Source organism: Musca autumnalis, unplaced genomic scaffold, assembly GCF_047663935.1.
Source record: "Musca autumnalis isolate F117 unplaced genomic scaffold, ASM4766393v1 scaffold_4, whole genome shotgun sequence".
Taxonomy (NCBI): domain Eukaryota; kingdom Metazoa; phylum Arthropoda; class Insecta; order Diptera; family Muscidae; genus Musca; species Musca autumnalis.
The window spans coordinates 59,092,032-59,103,210 of NW_027411977.1; the positions used below are offsets into that span (position 1 = coordinate 59,092,032).

General features: G+C 37.1%; 1 protein-coding gene across 1 annotated transcript in view; it reads left to right on the plus strand.

Moving 5' to 3' along the window:
• The window catches only part of Notum (palmitoleoyl-protein carboxylesterase notum), a 40,571-nt gene extending 32,847 nt beyond the window's left edge, over positions 1 to 7,724 (plus strand). Inside the window, exons 2-4 of the mRNA XM_073987562.1 lie at positions 4,629 to 5,301; positions 5,376 to 5,882; positions 5,956 to 7,724. Of these exons, the coding sequence (XP_073843663.1) occupies positions 4,629 to 5,301; positions 5,376 to 5,882; positions 5,956 to 6,974 (2,199 nt within the window). The 3' untranslated portion in view covers positions 6,975 to 7,724. The remainder of the gene's footprint in view (positions 1 to 4,628; positions 5,302 to 5,375; positions 5,883 to 5,955) is intronic.
• Positions 7,725 to 11,179: the final 3,455 nt, after the last annotated feature.

Sequence of the window (11,179 nt, forward strand, 5' to 3'; positions counted from 1 at the left end):
CTAAATAAAAAAGATGTGTTTTGACTGCAGCAAATGTTCGAAGATAAAGGTGACCGAAAACGCAAGTTCGCATTGTCAATCCATGGGTCGACATGGAGAACAATTGAAAGCAGCGTTCACTAATGGTAAAATTGAGATTAAGGAAACAGGCTGGAGAGACGGTAGGAAGTTTCTGTTCCGTCACTGCATTGAGAAGATTCCTTTTGCAAAGTTTAAGCAGATCCCAAACATCTGCAATGCACCCTAAGTCATCCTAGCTCTTCCGATATCTAAAAATTCCGAAAGATTTCGTAAAATCAGTTCATTAATTTATTTGTCATGACCCGATCATTGGCTATTTTAAGAACTATGAGTGACTACTCAAAAATCTAATTTTAAAATCTTTATGTGGGGAAGGATTTTTTAGAATCACCTTATATATGGGTAAATATTGCGAATATACTTGTTTGGGGGTCGGCTGATACTATTTTATAAGACAATTTTATGCATAACTAGCAACGGGCCATGTATATTTAAGGATTTCAAGGATTTTTTCAACACACGGGAATGACATAGACCCACGGAAATGATATTTAAATATTAAATTTTGTACGATTCATTTGTGCTTTCATTGTTTTCATTTTATTTAACTACAGCCTTGACTTTGAAATCGGTCTATTTGGATATAGCTCCCAAGTACAATTTAACATGTTCACAGTGGTGTAGGGTATCATATCGTCGGGCCCGGTAGACATGATCCCTTCCTTATTAACTATTTATTTTTCCTCGACATTTCTACTTTTTTCTTTATGGATCCATGTTGTATTTGATGGTTTGTTTAAAAATCCTATAATAAATTTATTTAATAATTATCATAAATTGAATAATCTCAAATTTACATTAATTATACCCACGGTAATGAGTCCACGGAAATGATGGAAACGTGACTATTCTTGAATTTAAATGTATCTTCAAAATTTGATACCAAATATAATGTAATTCAATGAAGGCTTAACAAGTAAAAAAGTATCAGTCGGCTTTGCCGACAGAGATATACCCTCAGCCTGTGTATATTGAAACAATTTTTTTCCAAAAAACGTATGTATTTAGGGGGTTTTAAAATATTTTGGCGTTTGAACCGACAAAAATGTTGATTAGGATTAAAGATCAAAAGTTCTGAGGGGGAGATACTAAAAGGAATGGATCGAAATTGACCATTATGGAAGTGGATCTCCAGCCACTACATATGGTGCCTATGGGGTTTTTACACCCTTCGGGCTGTTTGCTCAAGAAGTATATACTTGCCCCTGAAAAAAACTTTTACCATCGTAATTGAGGCAGCGAATGCAAGTTGCTTCAACAAAAATCAAAGTGATTCGATTGTAGGTCTTAAAGTGAACTTATCCGAAATTTTGTGTGGGAGGCACCGGATGGAGTGGACAAATATAGTCCATATTCGAACATGATTTATATCTGGTAGATATATTAGGATGTGTAAAGTATGGACAAATTCGGCCACTCCCTTCAAGAGTTACCGTACGAACAATTTTTCCGAACATTTTTGAACTTTTGTGGGGGAGGCACCTGAAGGAGTGGACCGATATGGCTTATCTTCGAACTTAAACCATGTTTGAACAAAATATTACTAAGGCCAAATTTTGGACCGAATCGGCAGATCTGTTCTAGAGTTATCTTGCGCTTCAACCACCTCACACGGTGTCATAGGATTTTTTGCAACTTTCAGGTTATTTTCTCAGGAAGTATGGACTTGCCCTTAATGAAACGTGTACCTTTGTATGGAGGGCAGTGAATACAAGTTGCTAAAACAAAAATCAGAGCGATTCGAGAGATGGCCCTAAACTGAACTTTTCCGAAATTTTGTGTGGGAGGTACCCGAAAGAGTGGGCCGATTGAGTCTATATTGAAGCCTTATTTAAGTCTGGTACACATTTCACGATGTGCAAAGTATGAACCAAATCGGTTACTCCCTTCAAGAGTTATGGTGTGCACAAATTTTCCGAACATTTTCGAACTTTTGTGGGGGATGTACCGGAAGGATTGGACCGATATAGCCCATCTTCGAACTTAGACTAAGGTTGGGTAAAATATTACGAAAGCCGAAATTTGAACCGAATCGGTTTATCCGTTCGAGAGTTATCGTGCGCTCCAGCCAGCCAGACAGACGGACGGACATTGCTCAGTCGACTCCAAATTGTCTGAAACACATTTGGTCCAAACATACTTGGGGTCTAAAACCATTATTTCGATGGGGCACATTTTGCCCGTATGAAAGTGTATATACCCTCGTTAGCATAAATGCTGAGGGTATAAAAAGCCATGTAATATTCTGAGCATATGGAACTTGATTTTATAAGGAATAATTCATTTACTTTCTGTTATGAACTCAATACAAACAATTTTAGGTGGAGAAGTACTGTGTGATCAAAGTTATGCAAGACTTATGCAACTTCTGTCGTTAAGCTGAAAACATATCCAACGTTTCAGTAAAGTTGGGCGTTTTTTATGATAAAAGAATAAAGACAATTTCGATCTATGTTACCCATGCTCTTTTATTTTTTTATCAGAAATGACGCCTAATATGTAAGATTTTATCTAATCTTAAATAAAAACTCATCAACTCAGGAATATTAAAACAATTCGTCGTCCTATTCAACATTTTCGCTTATGTCCTCTTTTGAGGTTGTTAGAGGATGTTTTAAAGCCATAAAAATTACGCAAAAATATATGTAAATACAAATTTTAAAATCTTTTTGTGAAGAAGGATTTTTATAGAATCACCTTATATGTAAAATTTTTTCTAATCTAAAATAAAAACTCAACAAAATATAATGCAGGGATATGAGGCATAATTACTTTTGCTTAGGTTCCGTTTAATGGCTGTTAGAAAAATTTTTACTGTAGTTAGACCTTGTAATTCTGTTTACAGTAATATTATCGTTTTCATGGGCAAGTTCATGCTTCCAGTCTTAATGGACCAAAAGTTCTTAAAATCCTACAGTCACCAACTAAAATGTCTGGTCGGCAAGGTATCTATAGGAAGGAGTTATTGACTACGTTTGCGCATCGTATTATCAAACTTAAATCAAGTTCAAAGATTGACAATATCGGGCAACTGTTTCCGTTACTTCCCCCATAAAAGTTCAATATTTTCGCTTAATTAGAGTTAAAGGGGCATTTGAGGACTCCCAGTAAAATTTGAAGGAATGGGTTTCATGCGATGACGTGATTTTATGGCATCTTTTGCATTGGTTCAAACGAAGTCGTGAAAGATTCGATCTTTTCATCAGCATTTGCACCCATGCAAAGGAAGTCGTGAAAGATCCGATCTTTTCATTAGCATTTGAACCCATTCCATCGATCCAATAGAGAAGAATTTTGTGTTTTTAATTATATAGATTTTTCTAAATAGACAAGATTAATTATTTAGAATATGCTTGATGTTGTCGGGGACTCGAAATCACAACCAACGTTGTTAAAATTCTCGTCGTAATGATAATGTCATTGCAAAGGGTTGGTGAAAATGCCATGCCAAAGCATTGGTGGAAATGACATGCCAAAGCATTGGTGAAAGTGACATGTCAAAGCATTGGTGTAAATGACATGCTTTGGATCCAAAAATGAATAGCATCTTTTGGGGTCCACGCTCATATAAAATTCATCGATGAAGATGCTAAAAAGCTGACATGCCAGATCACTTTCACCCATGGTTGAATGGCATCTTTGGCATCGTACATTTTGCTGGGCTGTTTTGTAGAAGATTATCTCTGTAATTATGACTGCAACGATATATAAAATAGCTGTTTGTGCCTATAACTATCGAAGTAAAGCCAACTTTTCCACATCGTAATATTTCTCTCAAATTTAAATTATGTTCGATGATACTTTCGCCACCAAAGTTAAACATTTTCGTGATGTTAAAGGGCTGTTCAATCATTGTTTCGATATTTCCATCGAAACATTCATTGTGTCACTATTTACAGTAGCAGAATGTTTTTTCGTGGGTAAGTCCATGCTTTCAGGCATAATGCGTGCACGTGGTGGCCCTATGGCTGATATTGTTTTTCATTTGGTCTGTTCATTTACTTCTGAAAATGGTAAAAGCGGCAAAAGTAGTAAATGTTAAAAACTGCTCCCATATGAATTGCATTGTGTCTGAAGTAAAGGGACGCTTTTCGAGTAAAAAGTGGCAATACTTGAAGATTCTTGAACGTAAAGGAAGAATTGCATTGTGTCTGAAGTAAAGGGACGCTTTTCGAGTAAAAAGTGGCAATACATGCAGATTCTTGAACGTAAAGGAACAGAGCTATTATTAGCGGCATATTAACTTACTATTGGAAAACAATTTAAGACGTCGATAATAATAGTTGCTTTCTTTTTTTAATATTTATATAATGGCCTGTTGTTGTACTTTATAAAGTGGTAAAAGTTGTAAAAGTCGTAAACGATTTTCATATAAATTTTGTGTACGGGAACGCAAAATGTGTAAAAGTGGTAAAAATTGTAAAAACTTTTTAGTTCTGGAACTTGATTCATTAAATCCGGCTGAATGTAAACGTACTATTAAAAATTTATGTTTAAATCAAAAATGAAAATTATGACTCATCCTGTACTTTCTTTGTTTATTACAGACACCAACCAAACACAGCGAATCTTCAAGAAAGACACACATCTGCAGTAATAGTGAAACAACAAACCAAGCGGCAGCAAATAACACCATCCAATTCGCCCCTGCTTCACAAATACCACAAATCATTCCAACAATGCCTAAATGTGTGTGTCCGAAATATAATCCACACAGGGTAGCTGTTTGTCACAGGGTGTTCCAAGTGACACAATTATTTATATTATCAACACTTGCCTTCATCTACAGTGGAAACCTTTTGGTTAAAGCTGCACCATCACACCAAAGTCATTTGTTAATGTCATCACATCACACAGCCGTTTCACCCCTCTCACTGCAGAATTCCGTGTTTGCAAATTCGTTGAACTCCACAAACGTAGGTGGCCAGGAGCCGTCAAATATATTTTTGGAAAATAATTCCGTCCATGGACATAATACTCATACAGCGGCACATGGAAGTAGTGTAAGGGCCCTAAAGAAGGCATCGCTTTCGAATCGTAGTATTGTCTGCAACGATGGTTCTGCAATGAGTTTCTATTTGCGTAAAAATCCCAATTCAAAGAAATGGATTGTATTCCTGGAAGGAGGTTGGCATTGTTACGATGTCAAGACATGTCGGGCACGCTGGAATCGTTTGCGACATCTGATGACCTCCACCGATTGGCCCGAGACTAGAGATGGTAAGTTTTGGCTATTAACTACATACTTTATGGGAGTTTATTTTTAATGGTATCCTTCTTTTTTTCAATTACAGTTGGTGGTATTTTGTCCCCCCTACCCGAGGAAAATCCCTATTGGCACAGTGCCAATCATGTTTTGGTACCTTATTGCAGCAGTGATTCATGGTCTGGAACTAATTCTACCATTGATTCTTCAGAATTTCAATTCCGCTTTATGGGGGCCTTAATACTGAAGCAAGTTATTGCCGATCTAATACCCATGGGTTTGGGTCGTATACCAGGTGCTGAACTGCTGTTGGTTGGCTCTTCTGCCGGTGGTTTGGGTGTAATGTTAAATTTGGACCGCATTGCCCATTATCTACAAGTGGAGCGCAAACTACAGGTGACGGTGAGAGGTGTTAGTGATTCTGGCTGGTTTCTGGATCGTGAACCCTATACACCGTCTGCGGTGGCCTCCAGTGAAGCTGTGCGTCAGGGTTGGTCCCTGTGGAAGGGTTTACTACCGGAAGCATGTGTGGAACAATATAAGTCGGAACCATGGAGATGTTATTTTGGTTATAGGCTGTATCCCACCTTGAAAAGTAAGTTGAGAAAATGGGAGGAAATTGTTAATGACAATGACTAACAGTTTTTTTTTTTTTTGTTTTTTTGCAGCTCCCCTCTTTGTGTTCCAATGGTTGTTTGATGAGGCCCAAATGAGGGCGGATAATGTGGCTGCCCCGGTAACACCCCATCAATGGAATTATATTCATGCCATGGGTGGAGCTTTACGCTCTTCTTTGGATAATGTTACGGCCGTATTTGCCCCCTCATGTATTGGCCATGCAGTGCTGTCCAAACGTGAATGGTTATCACTGAAAATCGATGATATTTCTTTACCAACTGCCCTTAGATGTTGGGAACATTCCACAAGACCACGCAAGAAGCGTCATGACAAACTAAAGAGGTCCACCGAGGCCACAATTAACCACAAGGACTCCAAGAGACGTCGTGAAAAACAACATGAGCGCACCAAAAAGAACAATGCCAACAATGTGGAGCGCAAACGTCTAACCAAAGCCGAACGAGAGGAAAGGAAACGTTTGCGTCATGAACAACAGAAACGGAGAGAAGAAAGACGCAATCGTCGCAAGAATAACATGGCCGATCAGGGCACCACCGATCATGAGAGCAACCTCACAAATGCCATACGAATAATTGAAAATAGTACCGATATTCAAAAACAACAGCGGCGAGGAGAGCAAAAACGTAAACGCAATGAACAGGAGAAACAACGAAGAAAGCACAAGAAACGTCAAAGGCGAAAGAAGGAACACAATTCCACCGACAATGCCGATCCTGAACGGGAACTGCAAAAAGAACAACCGGTGAGGGTGGTGATGGAGAAACGTCACAATAATTCCTCGAAAATTAATCGTCGTAGCGGTGTACCCCGGGTTCCGGAACGTTGTTCCCTGCGTTTGCTGGAACGCTGTAGTTGGCCACAATGCAATCACTCCTGCCCAACCCTTACCAATCCTGTTACGGGGGAGGAAATGCGATTTCTCGAACTATTGGCATCCTTTGGTTTGGATATTGAAGCTGTGGCAACAGCTTTGGGCGTGGATATGCAAACTCTCAACAATATGGATCGAACGGAATTGGTAAATTTACTCACCCAGCAAGTCAGTTGATTCGGAAACAAACAACAACTCTATTTTGTAGAGATTGTGCGAGAATAAACCAATCCAAAGTAATTACAACAACAATACAAGAGATTAAACCAGAGATTTTTCGTAAGCCAAAAAGCGGAAATCGAATGGTTGGAAAATGTCAGAATTACCTCAAAGAGCAAACTAAAGAATACTCTACTCTTCACTATGGTGCTGCCACTGGAATTGTGTGGTTGTTAAATGTCGGTCCAGAAATGCCGAACCTGTATAACCTGATAACAAAATCTCTTCCCGAAAGCTTCATTACTTAACAAATCAAAGATAGTGAATATGTTTTTTGCTGTACATATTTTTGTAAATATATAAATATAACCTTAACTTAAGTTCTTAAAAGTTCAAATTAATTCTAAGAGAAACAGATATTTTTTTTTAAATAGAGAGTTGATTGTTTTAAGCAAATTTACTTATTTAAGTTTTGTACAATTGTAAATAACATTTTTTAGATTTTAATATTGATTTAGGACAGATTGGAGTTCTAAGCACTTGGAATTGGGAGAATTTATGTGAGAAATTAAGATTTTGCAGGAATGTAATCCATAAAAAGTTCCTTCTCAATATTTCGTTGAAATTTCAGCACAACTTTTGTATGTGGTTGACCAAAAATATCACCTCTCTCAAACTCCATCACGCTTTAAATTCCAATTGTAAAGTATTAATTATTTATGAACGAAAATCACACACACACGTAACAGAAAAAAGACATACAAAAAATGGCATCCCAGTTAATTAATTTAATCATTAAGTTAATTTATGTTTTATTGTTTTTCTTTTTTTATAATATTTGTTTTATATTTTTATACAAGAATAAAATGTGTTGTATGTAAATTTATATTATTTAAGAAAATAAACAAAAACAAAAAATAGAACCAATATGACAATGTACACTCTCATCACTATTTTTATAACAACCGCCCATAACTATTAATTAACCTTCATTTTCCATTGTAATGCTAACACAAATTGTATGCAACACATAAGACTGCTATTTGTTACAATAATTTAAATAATTTATTTAATATTATTAACTATATTTTTTAATAATTAAAGAAAACAAAAAAGAAAAGAATTGAAAAAATTAAAACAATTTGTATTTTTTATTTAATCATAGAGGGGCCTGTTTTTTGAGAATTTCCTTCGAGAACGACGTACGAATACAAGAAGAAAAGTATCAGGACCACAAGGAGTAACATCCGTATACATTTCCAAAGTATCTTCGGATATACCCCAAACCGAACTTTTTATACCCTCCACCATGAACTGTATTGAAGTAAATAGGAAAAATTAGTTTCCGTTTCGGTTCCTCTTAATCCATGCAGGAGCAGAATATCTGAAATGAATATCATATGAGGCATCATGGCCTCTTGTAACACACAATAGCCGTGTCTTTTTATGTAATAATTATTACTAATGTTGCAGATTTTGAAAGTTGTATAAAGGAAAAGTTGCTGAAAAAAATGTCTCAGCAACATTTAGTAAGTAACAAGTAAGCAAAGACTATAGTCGGACGGGGCCACCCTACACCACTACCCCTGGAAATTAGCTTTCAGCAAATCAAAATTAATTTATGGAACAAATAAACCTATTGTAAGAAATAACTTGTGGATTCTGCCACCTTACCATATCAAGCTTAAATAATAATATAATAATTGTTCCACAAACATCCCATAAGGGACAAAGGAGACTTCTCTCATATCAATGAGTTCACCCCGATTCATATTTCCTGATATGGGTACCTACAGTTTATCGCCGAGTAGAAACGGCGTGCCCTAAGCCACCACTTGTAGAGAAGTTTTACATGACTGAAATACTCCGAAAATGACGTCAACATCACTGATGGATATTTTTATTTATTTATTTAAATATTTATTACAATTACTACGGCTATCGGTTTTAAGTAGATTTAAATTAAGTAGATTAAATTAGGCTTTAATATACACAATCATGATATATATAAAAACTAGATTTTATAATGGAGATTTAAAAGACTGAGGAAATTGTAGATGTTGGTGATGTTCTGGTGTGATGGATTTTTCAGTGTTTCCAATGCATTGACAGGTGAAAAGCACCTTGATCGAAGGTTATGAAGGGCTGAGCATTCGACAATTAGATGATGGGTCGATAAGGGGGAAATTCTGCAATAACTACATATTGGTGGTGATTCTTTCTTGAAAAGGTGTGAATGCGTTAAGCAGCTATGCGATAATCTCAATCGTGTATAGCATTTATTTTGATGAATATTCGTCGTTGACGGCAACAACTGTGGTTTTCTGTTGGGATTGATTTCTTTGTAAATATGACTGTATTCCGCCCAAAGTTTTTCGGTTTCGGTGTCAATTAGATGATTAGCAGCTTTTATAATATTTTTTTTCGTAGATGGTACTGATGGATATGTTCCCACCGTTTGAAGTTACCTGGCCGGGGAATCGATCAACGGTGGCAAAATACCTCTTAGTAATGTTGACGACATTTCCTAAGTATTTCAGCCATGAAAAACTTTTCTACAAGTGGTGTCTTAGGGTACGCCGTTCGGACTTGGCAGTAAATTGTTGTATGTATAAATCAGAAATCGGCACACAACAACAAACAATTGAGCAAACATTGTGTGATTGCATGGTTTTTCAATGAGTTTAAAGAAGCTCTCTTTGCTTGCTCGCGAGTGAAGGGCTGCCGAATGCCGGTATAAACCCCAAAATTATACGCCAGGAGAAGGGTGCCTTTACCTTCACCAAAATTAATATTTCAAAAAAACTTTAACGGTAGCGACACCGAGTACGTGGCGAAGCGACCCCATGCTGCAATATATCGCACCTGTTCAACAAAAAGGTAGTAGCTCAAACTTTTTTATTTTTCAGTAGAGACAAAAACTGTTGGTACATAAGTAGGAGAATGAAAAGTTAAATTTGTGTCGGTATTTTTGAAGAAAGAATAGACAAAGAAATTACCGATTTTTACAGTGGGTAGGGTAAATCATTTTCTTAATAAAAATTTAAAATTTTTAGTTACTACACTTCTGTTGAACAGAACAATTAATACGCCCGGCCTCCGCAATTCGCAATAATGCACAAATTGGGAATTTCTCTGTCATGATAAAGACAATTATAGCATGTGAGGAAAATGTGGTTCTCTACAGAAACCCACTTTATATTAGGCAGTAGCCTCGTTATTTACCAAACTCATTATTGCAATTTGTATCAGCGGAAAGGTCAGTCGCTTTTTATACCCTCAGCCTTTAGGCTATGAAGGGTATATACACTTTCATACGGGCAAAATGTGCCTCATCGAAATAATGGTTTTAGACCCCAAGTATGTTTGGACGAAATGTGTTTCAGACAATTTGGAGTCGATTGAGCAATGTCCGTCCGTCTGTCTGTCTGTCTGGCTGGCTGGAGCGCACGATAACTCTCGAACGGATAAACCGATTCGGTTCAAATTTTGGCTTTCGTAATATTTTGCCCAAACTTAGTTTAAGTTCGAAGATGAGCTATATCGGTCCACTCCTTCCGGTACCTCCCACACAAAAATTTGGAAAAGTTCAGTTTAGGACCATCTCTCGAATCGCTTTGATTTTTGCTTTAGCAACTTGTATTCACTGCCCTCCATACGACGGTATAAGTTTCATCAGGGGCAAGTCCATACTTCCTGAGAAAATAGCCTGAAATTTGCAAAAAAACCCTATGACACCGTGTGAGGAGGTTGGAGGGCAAAATAACTCTCGAACAGGTCTGCCGATTCGGTCCAAAGTTTGGTCTTAGTAATATTTTGTCCAAACATAGTTTAAGTTCGAAGATAAGCCATATCGGTCCACTCCTTCAGGTACCTCCCCCACAAAAGTTCAAAAATGTTCGGTAAAATTGTGCGTACGATAACTCTTGAAGAGAGTGGCCGAATTGGACCATACTTTACACATCTTAATATATCTACTAGATATAGATCAGGTTCAAATATGGACAATATTTGTCCACTCCATCCGGTACCTCCCACACAAAATTTCGGATACATGTTCACTTTAAGACCTGCTTTCGAATCACTTTGATTTTTGTTGAAGCAACTTGCATTCGCTGCCTCAATTGCGATGGTAAAAGTTGTTTCAGGGGCAAGTCCATACTTCTTGAGCAAACATCCCTGAAGTTGTAAAAAACCCCTATGGTACCATATGTAGTGGCTGG